This window comes from Atta cephalotes (genome assembly GCF_000143395.1).
Source record: "Atta cephalotes unplaced genomic scaffold scaffold00012, whole genome shotgun sequence".
Lineage (NCBI taxonomy): Eukaryota > Metazoa > Arthropoda > Insecta > Hymenoptera > Formicidae > Atta > Atta cephalotes.
Genome location: NW_012130076.1, coordinates 6,112,521 through 6,129,431, shown reverse-complemented (window position 1 = coordinate 6,129,431; position 16,911 = coordinate 6,112,521). Strand labels below are relative to the sequence as shown.

The following is a 16,911-nucleotide window of genomic DNA, read 5'->3' as shown; positions in this document are numbered from 1 at the left end:
TAATAGTAACACAATATCATTGGCATAAATATACCTGATATTTTGTCTAAATAAATCTTTGCGATACATATGATCCAAGTTATCTCTGTAATTTTTATTATAAATTTTTTTAAATTTATCAAATGCTTCATGCAAATGATCCTCATAATTATGTATGAATTCACGCATTGGGTTAAAGGTATATATATGATTTTCACCTGGACCTGGGAAGCTGACGCACTTATCATCTACAAATAATTTTTTTTATAATAATAAATTTAATACAGTAATTGTTTTACTTTAATGTAATTACTTTTATGTTTACTTTAATGTAATTAAAAAACATTTACTTTAATGTAATTAAAAAAAAACTTTATATCAGTTAATAGCAACTGGGAAAAAAATATATATTAAGAATTAAATACCTTCTTTAATATTAAAAACATCATCAGAGGGTTTGTCAGAGGAATACCAATCATACTCTAAGTAATAATGATCATAATGTGAACCTAAAAGACTATTAAATCCTTTCATTTCATATCTCATAGGAATAGGTTCCTTCACTTTTGGTAGATGTGGTGATTTCTATAAAGATTATTTTCTCCAAATAGAATAGATTTATTTATCATATACACAAATAATTTTATTTTTACCTTATAACGTATCCAAAGAGTATACTTGTTTGTTTTATCCCCAATTTCTTGTACAAGTCGCCATTTCTCGCACAGTAATCCATTGATCATCTCTTCTCCAATACACTGTATATAAATTTCAGTAAAAGCTACTTACTATTATTTTTATTTGTATGTATAATACATATCCATAATTTATAAAATTACAGAAATTTAAATTCTGTAATTTTACTAACCTCCATTTCAGGTGTATCTGGAAGAATAGATTGTGGTTGTATTTTAGAATCACTAGTACCATTCACTTGAAGACATGTTTCTTCATTACTAACAGTTTCTGTTGTAATAGGTGCTATTTTTATACTCGCTCCATATTGTCCTTTGTGAGCCAATTGAAAGGTTTTAACCATTCCTATTAGAAAAAAAATAGATATCGTATGTTGTTCATGTATATTATATTATCAAATAGGTCTAAATTAAAAATAAATAAATAATTAAAGATTTTTATTATTTTTTAATACCTCCATAATAATCAATCCTACTAGATCCACTGTTGCCATCATACCAAGCATAGAAAGGTTCTCGAATTTCTGCATATGGAATATACAATGTTCCTTTTACTGTATATGTTTTACTGAATGTTGGAGCAGTTAAGATTGTTTTAGGAAGTGCCACTGTATAACACATTCCTACAAAATTTTAAAATAATTATATATATATATATATAAGAAAATATTATATATTATATATATTATATATATTATATATAAGAGAACACACATATAATATTAGGTGTAGTAAATAAAAAAAAGTTACTAATGTATATCACTACTTAAGTATAACTTACCACAGAATATTAGGAATATAATATTCCTAAAATTAGACATTTTCATTGTATCTCTGAAATACGTAACATATGGATGAATATGACAAATATTTATCATTATTCTGATACAGCTGACATGGCTGACCTAGTCAGACTACACTGATTAAGATACAGGATCATATATACATGGCAATAAAATTAAAGCATACATTTATTACGATTTATACAATATGATGATTTATACAATAAAGAAAAGATACATCATTGTCGCAACAATGAAATAATCATTATCAAATATTTATTAAGAGAGTAGAAACGTTATTGTATATTGGCAAAACTACTGGTATATAAGAATACACATGCAAATAAATAAAATTAAAAACATTTAATATCAGTTTTACAATAAAACTACATCATATAATAATAGAAAAAAAAATAAAACAAGTAAAAATATACATCAAAGTATAACTACTGTTAAAAAGAAATAATTTTCTAATATCGGGGAAAAATAGAGCTTCCAACATTTTGTTTTACTCTCTGTAAACATTATTGATAACGTCGTGATGATATTATCTTGGTTTTGTAGAAAGTTGCATGACTAACTTTTATGCATTTATTTGATCCATCTTAGCAAAAACATCATGGTAATTTACTAATTTAGAACGAAAAACAGAGATTTAATCATGTATATAATATAAAATTTACCTCAATATTGTTATGTAGAAAGACCTGCCTCTCGAGAAAACAGATAATAACTGATTATGCCTGGAGCTTGGAATACAATGAATCAACTTTTTTATATCTATTTACATTCGGAAATTTCGAGGAGAATCAAAGAAGAATAACGAGAAATTTCCTTTATTAATGTGAAGTTGAGGAACACTGGCGACCGATTCATTCCATGTCGTCAATTGGCAGACACAACTGCAGAATCTTTTGATTGATTGGTTTAAATAAATTTATCAACATAAATAAACTTTAATCTCAATTCAACTATTTTACTATTTTTTTTACTTTTCATTTTTTCAATTCAGAAAAAATGAAGAGCAAGTTGAATTAAGATTAAAGTTAATCTATAGTACATTGGTAGAAACGTGCATCAGTACAAAAACTTTAAATATGTATCAAATATAAGAATGCTCCTGCAATTCTTTGATACACAAAGGTAATCATGCCTTTTAATATCATGAGAAACAATTTTCAGGATTATGATTATAATTTTAGGCGTTCCAAAATTCTTCTCCGAGGAAGATTTTATCTGATTTATATACTATAGTATACGTTACGTGTACTATATATTTTCTCATAGAGTAAAATTTTCCTCGAAGAGGAAGTTTTGGAACGCCTTAGTGGCTTTAAGTTAATCATACTAAATATTAGATGTGGGAAAAAGTTCGTCGCGTTTTTCCCGTTAGATGTAACGGGAAAAACGCCACGAACTTTTTCCCACACCTAATATATTTTGTCCATATCACAACTTATATAAGACTATATGAAGAGCATTTAATGTTCCTTATAGTTACACTAGTTACACTTTCTGTACTTAAAATAAAATATAGATATATAAATATATAAATATATAAATTACATAATATAATATAATAGAATGGAAATGAGAAAAAAATGAATAATATAAAAAATATGGGTACAAAGAACACATTTAAAAACGCTTGTTTGTATGTCATTTATAGAAAAAAATCGCAAACGATAATGATTATCACTTTGTCAATTGACTTGCAAGATTCCACGAGACTCCGAGTTAGTTGCTAACTAGAGAATGCTAATTCAAGATTTATTATGTGTCATGTCACAACGCACTAAAGTTATTCATTTATACAAAACGGTAATAAAGTGTTATATACAAATTAACATATATTCAGTATCATTCTAGTATCATTCTAGGGAGCATATATTTCTTAAAATGTAAATATATAAACTAAAAATGTATATTTTTTCACTTATTGCACATTTTTTTTTAAATTTTCGTTTTGCGTTGTCTTTCAGCTGTTGTACATGGGCCGGGACTATCCGAAAGGATATCAATATTTCAGAACCAAGCTAAAGAGAGCTTTTGACAAAAACAAAACAGAGACCGACCCCGAAAAAATAGATAAAATGATAAATCACGGTAATTTTGTAATAAAAGAATTAGAAGCTTTGTACATGTTGCGCAAGTACAGAACATTGAAGAGAAGATACTATGATCAATAATAAAAGGAAAAAGTTTACATGACACATCAACTGTAGATGTGTGATAATAATGCTATATAAGTTATTGCTATGTTTTATATATAAATTAATTAATATGTAATTGATAAATAGAATATTTATATAAATTAGAATTAGTCTACATCTAATGTGCATATTCTTTGTATTAATATTTATGCTTTATAAAAGCAAGTAAAATGTTTCATCTACAATGTTTCTTTTTATTCGAACGATCGACACGGTGGTGTTCTAACCTAGCGCTAGTACTAATTACGGAACATTTACGTTGTGTGCTCGCAATTATTCTCGCATAAAAATACACTTCGCAAAAATGTGTAGTGCATTGTAACGGAATTCTTTTTGTATTTTTATAGAATCTTCTAAAATGGCTGTTTGCGTAGCTGTTATTGGCAAAGATGCAAGTATAAATATTTTGTTTGATAGGTTATGATGTATCGACAAAAATTTTCCAATAAATATAATAAAGTACATTTACTTTAGCGAGTTTCTTTACGCATTGTAAACATTGAATTATTCTAAATAATAATAAATTTTTTGTAGAATTCTCCAAAATTTATCAAAATATATCAATGTACAGATGAAGCTGCTGGATTGCAATTTCATTACAAAGTACATACGTCAATTGATATTATAGAGGAAAAGCTGAACATAGGAAGTAAAACGACAGTTGATATACGTGATTTATACTTAGGCTTGTTATTTGCGACCGAAGAATACAAAATGTATGTAACATTATTCTCTTATAACATCACTCTATAATCTACCTACAAATTAGACATTAAATATGTTTTAATATTCTTATTTTCAGATATGGTTATGCTACAAACACAAAGATTAAATTTGTCATAGTATTGCAATCATCTAATGTATCATTAAGAGATAACGAAATAAAAATGGTAACATTCTTTTTATGCCTCATATATAAACTTAATATTTTATTAATTATGATTTGCAATTAATATGTAAATGTTTGATAACCTGTTAATAGATTTTTAAGAAGTTACATGCTGCATACTCCAATGCTGTTTGCAATCCATTTTACATTCCAGGTGATGAAATAAAATCCAAGTATGTGTGAATTAATCTGTATATATGTATCTGTTATAGATAATATATAAAAATATTTTATTTATACTGGATTTTTAGGTCATTTGATACATCAGTGCTGGAAATAATGGGTGTTATATAATTTACAAAGATATTAAAAAATAATTAAAGAAATATTTCTCACACATCGTTCCAAAATGTATTATTCACATCATATAAACGCTTTATGTAACTGATAATAAATTATATATAATAACTTATATGTTTGTAAAGCTGTATACTCAACTTTTTTAATTATCTTTTTTTATTTTATTTATACACTTTCTGTATTTTAATTTATATATTATATATCATTTTTTTTACGTAATTATATATTTAATATTTTTTTTATTATTGCTAAAAAATAATGTGGCAAATCAATTGACTGATCGCATATAAACCGAACCTAAAAGGAATTAAATTCAGAATATAACTCGCTATAAAACGAATATCGCAAATACATATCCTACATATTCAAAATTCTTTTTGATTGGTTTAATCGCGCATGTGTTTCTCAATCGGATTTATAATTCGTTTTTGTACTTCCTGATGTCCAAAAGCAACGAATCACAGATAGATGGAAAAACAAATCGCTTCATAGAAACGGTTCACGCAGCATGGCGGTAGCTCTCTAAATGCCTGAATCGCAAACGTCTCCCATAAGTCCTGTTTAGACTGTCATCGAGGATTTTCGAATTTGTGTGATTTTTTGGAGAAAAGTATCTGCGTACATCAATTGATTTACCATGGTAATTATTGCGCTCCAGTAATCTCGCCTATGTAGTAAATGCTAGTGATTCTCCTGTGATCGTCAGAACTCGGTCTTCAGAAAGCAAATGGCTCACGTGTCGTTGAAGGAATAAATAATAATTGTATGATAAATGACTTTGATGCATTTTGTAGACACTAAGATTTTCAATTGGCTTTTAAACTGATTGAATCTCTGACGCGCACATGTACCCATAAATATTAATAGTTGTTACCTTAAAAGCAGTTATGATTATATTTTAAATGAAAAATTCTATCGTAAGCAACTAAATAAATTCTTTTATCTTATTTGATTGTAAGGTCTCCTTAAATCCAGTGCGGATCCTCAAAAATGAAGCTGGAGAAGAGAAGGCAGAAATTGCTAGATTGAGCTCGTTTGTTGGAGTTATAGCTATTGGAGACCTGGTCAAATCTACTCTTGGTCCTAAAGGCATGGACAAGATACTTGTATCTCATGGTAGATCCTTGGGACAAGTACATGTTACTAATGATGGTGCTACTATCCTCAAAAGTATTGGCATTGATAATCCTGCTGCCAAGATTTTGGTAGATATGTCTCGTGTCCAAGATGATGAAGTGGGTGATGGTACCACTTCAGTCACTGTTCTCGGTAAATATGATATGATTAAGTAAAAAGCCTATACTGATCAAAACTGAATTTTGAATGCTTTTAAATAATTTCATATAAATTTATATACCGCATTTGTAGTCTCTCAAATTACAAGCCAAATTGATTTTCTAGATGTAAAAACGTAACAACTGCCATAGTAATATCATAAATTGATTAGCAATTTAATAATTTTATGTTTAATTGGCATCATTTCAAGAAGTAATTAATATATTGAAAATCTGTAAATACATTTATTACAAAAAATATTACCTCAGTTAGTCGAACCCAGATTTCTAGCATTCCATGAGAGCATCCTAAACCTTTAGACCTAGTATACTTCACAGTAATCGATATATAGGAACATATACATCTTTTAGACAGCATGTATAAATGATAATAAATTGTTTATGATATGATTACTCACTTGAATTTTCAAATTATTTAATCTTAAATATTATTAAATATCTTTAATTTTCTTTTTTTTTACAGCTGCTGAACTTTTGCGAGAAGCCGAGAAGCTAATCGAGAATCAGAAGATTCATCCACAAACTATCATTAGTGGTTGGAGAAATGCTACAAATGTAGCGAATGAGGCTTTAAAAAATGCAGCCACAGACAATTCTGCAGATCCTGATCGATTTCGAGAGGATTTATTAAATATTGCTCGTACAACATTAAGTTCCAAGATTTTATCTCAGCACAAGGAGCACTTTAGCAAGCTTGCAGTTGATGCAGTATTGCGTCTTAAAGGATCTGGTAATTTGTCTGCGATTCAAGTTATAAAAAAACGTGGCGCAACACTTGCTGATTCCTTCTTAGATGAAGGATTTTTATTAGATAAAAAACCGGGTGTTCACCAACCACAAAAAGTTTCTGATGCACGTATACTTATCGCTAATACATCTATGGACACGGATAAAATCAAGGTTTATGTTCCTTCTGTTATGTATATTTTTCTTAATTTTTTAACAAACCTAACAAATCTGTTATACGCATTTATTTATTTATAGGTATTTGGCTCTAGAGTACGTGTAGATTCAATGGCGAAGATAGCAGAATTAGAAGCTGCGGAAAAAGAAAAAATGAAGGTAATGGATATTTCTAAAAGTTCTTCACATATATTTATAAAATTTAATATAATATTTATATAATAATCTTCTGAATTTACACAGGATAAGATTGACAAAATTTTGAAGCATGGTTGCAACGTCTTTATCAATAGGCAATTGATATACAATTATCCGGAACAATTATTTGCTGATGCCGGAATTATGGCTATTGAGCATGCTGATTTTGATGGAATCGAAAGACTTTCGCTTGTTACTGGTGGTGAGATTGTTAGTACTTTTGACAATCCCGATTTAGTCAAATTGGGAAAATGTAATCTTATTGAACAGGTAAATTTATAATTTACGTTTGTAATTCATACATAATATTCCATATAGTGGAGCTCGATTCTGTGCGTGCGTGCGTGCGTGCGTGCGTGCGTGCGTGCGTGTGTGTGTGTGTGTGTGTGTGTGTGTGTGTGTGTGAGCGCGCGCGTGTAATTATTAGTTTTGTTGTAACTTTAATTATAATATATATCAATTATATTGCATTGTTATATTTTTCAGGTCATGATAGGAGAAGATACACTCTTAAGATTCTCTGGAGTTCCATTGGGTGAAGCGTGCACCGTTGTTATTCGTGGCGCAACGCAACAGATCATTGACGAAGCTGAGAGATCACTGCATGATGCGCTCTGTGTTTTAGCAGCTACGGTACGCGAGTCGAGAATAGTTTACGGTGGTGGATGCAGCGAGATGATTATGGCTTGCGCTGTTATGCGTGCGGCCGCGGCTACGCCGGGTAAAGAGGCTGTTGCGATGGAAGCCTTTGCACGAGCGTTGCAGCAATTGCCAACCATTATTGCCGACAATGCTGGCTATGATTCGGCACAATTGGTTAGTGAGTTGAGAGCCGCGCATAATTCTGGGGGCAATACCATGGGATTAGGTAAGTTTCAAATTTTTATATTCTTTTATCACTGAAAATATTTTTAAATATATAATAAATTGTGCGTTAAATGGTTTCATAATATCAAGTTAAATTAAATTTGTTCTCCAATCTTACAGATATGGAAATGGGCAAAGTCGGATGTATGAAACGGCTAGGAATCACTGAATCTTGGGTAGTGAAGAGGCAAGTTCTCGTGAGTGCGGCTGAAGCAGCAGAAATGATACTTCGGGTGGACGATATTTTGCGCGCGGCTCCTAGAAAACGCGTACAAGACAGAGGACGTTGTTAATTCATTCATTAAGAAAAAAATAAATGTTTACTCTCGCTTTGATTTCATAATTGCCTGCAATTTTTCATGCATGTGGCCTCTTAATTAATGTGTTTAATTAAATATTGTGTTAATCTCATTGTCGATAACGCATTTGATAATATTAATGTACTAATGATAGTAAGGAGATATATTCCACTTTTTGAATATTTTGTCATTTATATATGAATTATATTCCAATTTTCTCGATCTTTCACAAATAAAATATTATACAATAAGAAGCACATCTATATATGTTCAAAATTTTTTATAACATTACAATAGATTCAATATTAATAAATGCTTTGAGATGCAATACTTTACATGAATATTTATTATACTAGCAATATACTTTATTAATTTGTCCACAATTGTACACAAGTCATTTTTATAATAATAAACATACAGATATAAGATTTAATAAAGTATATTTTAGTGATAAGGTAAATATTCATTTCACATGTATTTGATTTGTGATTATTTTTCTTAAATTAAGCTCTATAAATTTTATTTATTCGGCAATCACAGCCTGTTCCAATAACAAAAAAAAAAGCAAAAAAGAATAAGACTGGCATGCCTTTTAAATATGTTTTATAGATTGATATTCTTATACTACATGGAAAGTGATCACACTATGCTGCTAGTATGGTTACTAGTACAGCTACTAGTGCATGCATTTCATTGATTATTATAAGTTTTACGACTATATGCTTATATAATAGTCATCAATACTCTATTGGAAGTGTCTTGGAATAAGTTTCTATCTTCCAATCTACGAATCTCTCTGATTGAAGTATAACCACATTATTTGAAATTCTTCATTAAAGCGGATTATACATTCAATTAACAAAAAAACAGATCTTTAACTTGACTTGAAGAATACTAAAAAAAAAAATCTATAAATTTCCATCAGATAATGCAAACTATACAATTTTAATGATCAATCGATTAATATGCGAACCGTAATTTAGTATCATAGCCAAGTTTATCAAGGTTCGGAGTACAAGCGAAATTGATCATTGGAGGTGGCCCGCACATAAGTACGATAGTGTCAGGTGACGGTGGAAACATATGCTTTTCTATCATATCAGTGTTTATATATCCTGTACTGTAAGGCCATTTATCGTTACTTGAATCTAATGTATACCAAAGTTTCAATTTATTCGAATACTTCTTGGCAATTTCATCTAATTCGTTTCGTAACAAGATATCTTTTTCTGTTTGATTGGCGAACAGCAAAGAAGTTTGAGTTTCGTCCATAGGATCTTTTATTATTGCACGAATTAGTTGCAGCATTGGCGTAATGCCCGTACCACCAGCGAGCATAACTATCTGTACAAATTTACATAAATTTATTATTAACATATGTACAGAAGAGCCCCTACTGAAAAAAAATACGTCACACAGTTGCAAGATGAAATCATGTAATTAAAACATATAAACCACGTAATGTATTGTTCCAAATCAGTATGTAATTTTTAAAATTAATTTGAAAAATCATATGATATTATGTTCTTTTTTCTTCTATTTCTATTATTCAATTCTTAAAAATTCGATAACTATAAACTAAAATCACATGACAGATGAAATTATTTTTAATATCACGTAATTTTTTAAAAAAATCACGTACTGATTTAGAACAATCCATTATGTGACTTACATGTTTTAATTACATGATTTCATCATGTAACATTGTGACATGATTTTTTTAGTAGGGGCTGTTCTTAATAATGATTAATATTAACAAAATAAAATTATATTCTATATTATATATATGTATACACAGAGCAGTATGTACTTGCCTTTTTAACATTATATTCTACAGCTGGTTCCTTCCTAAGAAGCTTTATAGTGACCTTTCCTTGTCCTTTGTAAACCAGTCTACCAGATGGACCTCTAAAGTCAATGGTATCTCCTATGTTCATATTTTCCAAATATTGAGACATTTTTCCTCCTTCAGGGAATTTTGGATGCACATTTTTGAAGTATACCTATAAATCACAATATTAAAACAGATTTTCTTTTTTATTTCATATTATTTATCAATTCTGTATTCTCATTTTATACCTTGATAACCAGATCAACGTAACCCCGATTATCATTACTTGATACAGGTGTATATGAACGTATTACAACCTCTTCTCCAATTTTTGCTGTTAAATGTACATGTTGACCAATTGGCAGACCCAGGACATGATTTGGTGTAGGTAATCCAAATCTAAATTTCCTTGTATCGTGACTTATTATGTCTTTTTGAATTAGAGGTAGACTATACTTAACTACTGGATCAACCAATAGTATTTGTGCAGATTTTTTCTTCTTTTCATTCCAGGATTTATATATTTTAAATGCTACTCCTATAACAACTATTGTTCCTACCGCAGCCAAAACTGGTAACACCTAGAAATATAAAATTTTATTTTAACATAATGTTATATGTGTTAATGTTATAACACATATAACATTATTCTTTTAATTTTGATGAAATTTTATCTTTTTCTTTTTAATACATGAATTTTATTTTCACACTTAAAAAGTGTTAGATACAGATTCTATTAAATTTCTAAGATTTTTGTAAATAAAGTTTTCAAGAATATACAAGTAAATAATGTCGTATATAAAAATTAATATTTGCACAATTTTTTATAAAATAATCCATGCATAATTAATTAATAAGATGCTTCAGGAAGAAATATCTCTAAAATCAAAATTTTCTGACTAAATCATCGTTTAAAAAAAACATCACGCCTATGTACAAAGTACAAATTGTAGCTGGCGATAATCGCGTAACAATATGATTTGCATGATAGTATGCGAGATCGGATCGGTCGAAACGGGCCTTACCAATGTTCGAACGTTCGACATTGCGAATTAAAGATGCACGTGGACCGAGAGGTTAAAGGACAGCGCGGAGAAAATTGTACTATGGACTCTACGGAGACGCGAGCTCATGTGATCGAGATCGCAGATCGACTTTCGCCAGGGCAACGATTCGCCGCCGGCGTCTGTACCGTCTACCGTTTGTAGAGTCAACGGGACGAGTACCGTCGATTCCGGAACTCGCTCCAATCCGTTAAAATAGACTCGGCTTCTTACGTTTTCGGAATAGGAACATTAGACACGAATATTTATAGCCGCATTACTCGCAGCAACATATTATTACGCTGAAAACACGTGCCTTTTTGTCATCGGCTGATCGACGCAAGAGATTGCCTCGGGCCCCGAGTCTTACTACATACCTATTATGCATATCTCGATGCATTATCACTACTTTCGTATCGCAATCAGCGAGGAATGCGAACGAATTATACATTTAACGCTATTTTTTTGCTTGCATGTTCTATGTTTTTCTTTTTCTTTTTTTTAAAATACTTAATTATCTTAATTCATACCGGGTTATATCTGATATTAGATATTGATTTATTTAAAGCAACTTTTGAATTAAATTCCGATTAATCTATTGGAATTGGGATTAAATTCCGATTAATCTATTGGAATTTCTTGCAACATTTCTAATTATATTATAAATTCATTCGTCTCTAATCTGATTATTCTTTCTTTGTATTAAGCAATAAATTGATAAGTCTATCCGCGTTTATAAAATATTATAAATGCTGTTTTAATAAACTAATCATCGATAAATTAACAAGCATTTTTAATTGCATTTTGTCTTTTTTCCTTTCTTTGATTTCCAAGAAATTTATTTGCATTAAAAGTAATTGAAAATTTATTTTGTTTTAAATATTAAATAAATTATTATATATTACAGTTTATCCATGTAAAATGATATAATTCTCACTAAATGATTATTATATATTATTATATATTAAGTACAAACATCGGACGGTTAACATAAATAATCTATCGATTCTACATTTAATTCTTTTCTTATCTTTGGCTTATATAAAAACTGCCGCGCAGTAAGTATTGCTGTATTTTAATTGTGTGTAAGAGTTATATATAGCTTTTTCTTTCATTACACTTATATCGTGATAATTTTTAAAACGCAATTGAATGCTTTATGTAACATCGTACAAAGCATATTCCGACGTAATGATTTATCTCCATCAATCTAAAATATATATTATATTATACGTACTTGAGAATCAATTATTGCGTTCATATTTTCTATTCCAGTTTCATTGAAAGACGCACACACACACACACACACATACACATACACACACACACACGCACACACACACACACACACACCATACATAAAATTTCTATGGGTTGCTCGACGCACGTTATATGTTGTTGAATTAATCAAATAGATTTATTTGTGATGAGAGACGTATAAGGAGTGAGAGACTTGCGTTCTCTTGAGTTACGTCAAGAAACGTATTACATCGTTATCATTGGCAGTGATGTAATCGCAACATCTTCTATCCACTTTCCCAGAAGAGAGAGACAAAGTGTTTCAAAACCAATTTAAACAACGCCAATTTCGGTTACTTTATTTTCTATGGCATACATTTTGATAATATTTAAAATATTAATTATTTTAAAACAATATGATAAACATGCTAAAAAATTATACTCAATGTGTAATATAAATAAATTCCTAATTATTCCTCTTTCTTTTTTTCTTCTTGTATTTTATCTCCTTTTCTTTATTCCTCTTTTCTTTTTTTATATTAAATGTTTTTATTTTTATCTCTTGTTTCTATAATTTTTTTTCTTCTACATATTCTGAAAATCTCTTTGGCTACAAAGCATGTGGTGATGTATTGTGTTTGAGATACGCGACTGTCATTTAATGATCTCATAGTGACGTTTTTTCATATGAATGATTCTATTGATCATTGATATAATAACGGTAACATTACAATTAACTTTTCTTGGACAGTTCAAGGATATATATCAGATTTTCGTAATCGAAATTCCTACGTTTTAAACTTAATATCCTGATCTTTTTTTTCTAAATTATCTGTGACCCAACAGATACGAACTAAATTTTTCGACATTGCATTCTTATTGCATTACATTCTTCTTGCATTTAGATCATGTATTCAGGGGTATTTACCATGTATGACGATAATAAATGTAAAGTGAGAAAATTTAAAAGAAATGTAGCATATATAGTATATTTATTGTACTTGTTAAAAGAGAAATAATATATAAATATTAGCATAGAGTTCCGAAAGGGAGAACCTCTCCCTGATTTTCTTGTTGCTTGATATACTACTGTATTTTGGGATAATTACGAATATGATAATGAAAATTGACAACAAGATCATTTTCAATATCAAATACTTGAAAAACGATTTTTTTCACATTACTCACGCGTTTCACGTGCACTTCTAAGTAAGGGAGGAGAGGTGGAGTGGAAGTCCACCTCCTTCGCGTGAAAGTTGTGCGCCCCTAAGCAGAGGAGAGATGAGAGTAGTAATAATTATAATTTACAAATTAAAGTTAAATTGTTTTCCTATTCTGGAAACATAATTTAAGTTCATGTTTCTACTCTAAATTTTCTTTTTAATATACAAGACATAGTTATATATCTTTTGGCGACAAGATTTACGCATTTCGCGTAGAAAATCAAAAAAATATAAAAAAATCGTTTTTTAAGTATTTGACCTTGAAAATGATCTTCGCCAATTTTCATTATCATATTTGTAATAATACAATCAAGTAACAAGAAAATCGGAGGTTTTGAAACTTCATCTAAATATTTTAATATTGATAAATTACCAAATTTTATTGAGTAAGGAAAAGATATATAACTGTGTCTTGTAGATTGAAAAAAGAATTCAGAGTAGAGACATGAACTTAAGTTTTGTTTTCAGAATAGGAAAGAAATTTTAATTTGTAAATAATATTATATTATTTACAACTTGACATGGCAATGTATTTTCTTAGGATATCCTAATTTGATCAAATTGATTCTATTCTGATCCAGACATTAAAATCGTCCTTATGATTTTTATCTCAGGACATTTGTAATTATCATTGGCTTACTTTCGAGTTTAAACCGGATCAGAATGTAAAGAACCAACTGCAATCGAATATTTCCCTGTTACAGTCAAATTCGGTGGAAACTAGGCCATTGTACTAATATAAATTGGCGCGACAGCTAATCAACATTTCGCTTGATTGGAAGTAAGGCTAAAATCTCATGAGGTGTATTTATCGCGTATTGCGTACTGCGTAACCAATCAAAAGTAATCCGCTGTTGTGATTTGTCACGTCCGCAGTATCTTTTAAATCTTGTCCAAATCACCCTTGGACAAATCGCGAACATTTTTTCACTTATAGATCGGCGCGATACATACAAGACCGCCAGAACCATACCTGACGTCTTCCCCACCACATGCGCCCTGACAGGGCGATAACGGATTCTTTGTCGAAAACGCTCTCGGGGCAATAGAGATAGAAAAGTAGTTAGTAATGAAAGCAACGTCTTAGAGTCTGGGCCGAGAGTGCCCTCGAGCGAAAATTTTTCAAGTCCTCTTCCCTCGGCGAATCGTCTCTCTAGTTTTGCGCGCCGCGTATGAAACAGTCAAATTAGTCGTAACTTACGAATCTGTTTCAATCTCTTTTTTAATCAAATCTAATTCAAATCTTAAATCTAAGTAATTCTAAATCTAAGTAATTTTAAATCTAAATAATTCTGAATCTAATAATAATCTTAATTTCTATTTTTAACATAAATGTTACCCTAAATTTAACCTAAAAGTGTAATCTCTATTTTGGTGAATTATAATTAATAAATACTTATCAGCTGAATCTGAGTGAACTTTCTCAATAAAATTCCTTCTTAATTACTTTCTCACGTTCGATTCATATTAGTGATAACTTAATTAACGAACTTAGACTACTGTGCACATGAGAGCTATGAATTAACGAAGACGGATCCAACGCCTAGTCTTGGACAGTAGGAAGTTTGAGGGCCATGCCGACCAACCCGCGTGCCTCAACTACTGACGAAGACTTCATCGTAAGGGTAAAATCTCATCACCTCATCACATTTCAGTCACCGCGGACCGTGAACCCTGCTCGTGCGTAGCATGTGTCCGGTGCATCCGCGTTCGCGCCCTTCCGGCAATCATCCATTAGAAACCAACTCTTACACAACGTGGATACGTAGCGCATGCTGTGTATCCTTATTATTCTTTCGTCATACAGAAAATAGCAAGACTAAATGTCCCAAGTGCTATACCTCTCTACCTCTCGACCTATCGAGAAGAAGAAATATCTCGGAGTATTGCGACATTACATCCATTTAGAGTTCCCCGGACGATTCGAGATCTGCAATGAATGTTCCGTGTCGCTGGCCACCGTACATAATTTCATGAGCTGCCGCGATTGCCCCGAAATTTTGGTAGAATTTCTCGTTATTTAAATAGGACGAGAGATACACCTTGAACCTCCACGGAACCGACTCGTCGTTGTATCGAGCGCGCAACTCTAGCTAATTCAAATTTTTTAATTGGACAAATTTTACTTCTGTGTCGACGCGAAACCTTACATCTTACACTCACTGATCCCAGATTTATTCGGATTTCAGTTATTCGCCGACCGAACTCTGGGATATAACAAGTTTCGCGTTTTACTGATTGGTTACGCGATATGCGATAAATCTATCTTATGGGATTTTGTAACCTCCTTTCGTTCCATTTTTGCTCTCAAAAGCAGTGAATATCTATCGTAGTATTAGTGCAGAACCTGAAGAGTGTCTGGCGTTCAGATTATTTCTAGATAAGGTGCTAAATATATGTATGTTAATTTGAAGAAAAGGATTGAAATTTCTTATCTGCGAGAAAGTATAACTTGATTTAAAGAACATAAAATTATTGGTGTTAAGGTAAGTTAAGGCGCGCGGCAAGCGTTGTTCTGTATGCAGAGTCATAAAGGTGTTTTTTCATGAGCGTTGATGCTCAAAAATCAGATAAGGATAAGATTAAATTATCATAAATGATAATTTAATTACGCCGATATTTTGAACCCAAATGAAAAAAGTTTCACGTATCATATTTTTGTAATTCGCATAAAGAAGTAGGTTATATTATAGTATTGATTTGTTGCAGCAATTTTCAAAAAAATGTGTTCATCATTAATAAAATATTATTAGTGGATGATAGAATGTGCAAACATTATAAAATTAAGAAATTCTATTTACAAAATTCTATTTAATTCAATATATAATTCTAATCTAAAAATCAAGAGTTTTATAAAATCAATACTTTTAACTGAATAAACTCTTACCACATTGTGGATAAAAATATCTTGAATTACTATTTACAAGAATATTTGGGTATCCACGCAATTATGATTAACTATCTCACCTTTATCCACAATATAATATATTCATAATATAGTTTCGCAAAATTCACAAATATTTACTAAAACCTGTTAAAATTAAATTTATTTCTTCAATACATTTATTGTATATTGAAAATGTATAAACTTTACTGTAATAACTTTACTGTAATATATATATATATATATATATATATATATATATATATATTAT

General features: G+C 30.3%; 4 protein-coding genes across 4 annotated transcripts in view; 2 read left to right on the top strand and 2 right to left on the bottom strand.

Annotated features, from left to right (window-relative positions):
* The window catches only part of LOC105617316 (digestive cysteine proteinase 1), a 4,120-nt gene extending 2,625 nt beyond the window's left edge, over positions 1 to 1,495 (bottom strand). Inside the window, exons 1-6 of the mRNA XM_012198882.1 lie at positions 1,456 to 1,495; positions 1,130 to 1,297; positions 848 to 1,020; positions 633 to 737; positions 405 to 564; positions 35 to 227 (exon numbers count right to left, since the gene is read on the bottom strand). Of these exons, the coding sequence (XP_012054272.1) occupies positions 35 to 227; positions 405 to 564; positions 633 to 737; positions 848 to 1,020; positions 1,130 to 1,297; positions 1,456 to 1,495 (839 nt within the window). The remainder of the gene's footprint in view (positions 1 to 34; positions 228 to 404; positions 565 to 632; positions 738 to 847; positions 1,021 to 1,129; positions 1,298 to 1,455) is intronic.
* A 1,743-nt stretch (positions 1,496 to 3,238) lies between these two features.
* Positions 3,239 to 4,970, top strand: LOC105617315 (trafficking protein particle complex subunit 2-like protein). Its single transcript, XM_012198881.1, has 7 exons — positions 3,239 to 3,277; positions 3,439 to 3,562; positions 4,017 to 4,060; positions 4,204 to 4,385; positions 4,472 to 4,559; positions 4,652 to 4,731; positions 4,810 to 4,970. Exons 1-7 carry the CDS (start codon positions 3,239 to 3,241, stop codon positions 4,850 to 4,852), a joined length of 600 nt encoding a protein of 199 aa, XP_012054271.1. The 3' UTR covers positions 4,853 to 4,970.
* Positions 4,971 to 5,366: 396 nt separating this feature from the next.
* On the top strand, positions 5,367 to 8,675 carry LOC105617381 (T-complex protein 1 subunit beta). Its single transcript, XM_012198937.1, has 7 exons — positions 5,367 to 5,372; positions 5,818 to 6,127; positions 6,617 to 7,053; positions 7,138 to 7,215; positions 7,300 to 7,524; positions 7,741 to 8,122; positions 8,242 to 8,675. The coding sequence occupies exons 1-7, from the start codon at positions 5,367 to 5,369 to the stop codon at positions 8,412 to 8,414; spliced, it is 1,611 nt and encodes a 536-aa protein (XP_012054327.1). The 3' UTR covers positions 8,415 to 8,675.
* A 705-nt stretch (positions 8,676 to 9,380) lies between these two features.
* Positions 9,381 to 12,555, bottom strand: LOC105617314 (NADH-cytochrome b5 reductase 3). The gene is made up of 4 exons (XM_012198880.1): positions 12,532 to 12,555; positions 10,500 to 10,832; positions 10,231 to 10,423; positions 9,381 to 9,760 (listed from the first exon to the last, which is right to left on the bottom strand). Exons 1-4 carry the CDS (start codon positions 12,553 to 12,555, stop codon positions 9,381 to 9,383), a joined length of 930 nt encoding a protein of 309 aa, XP_012054270.1.
* Between the last annotated feature and the right edge of the window lie 4,356 nt (positions 12,556 to 16,911).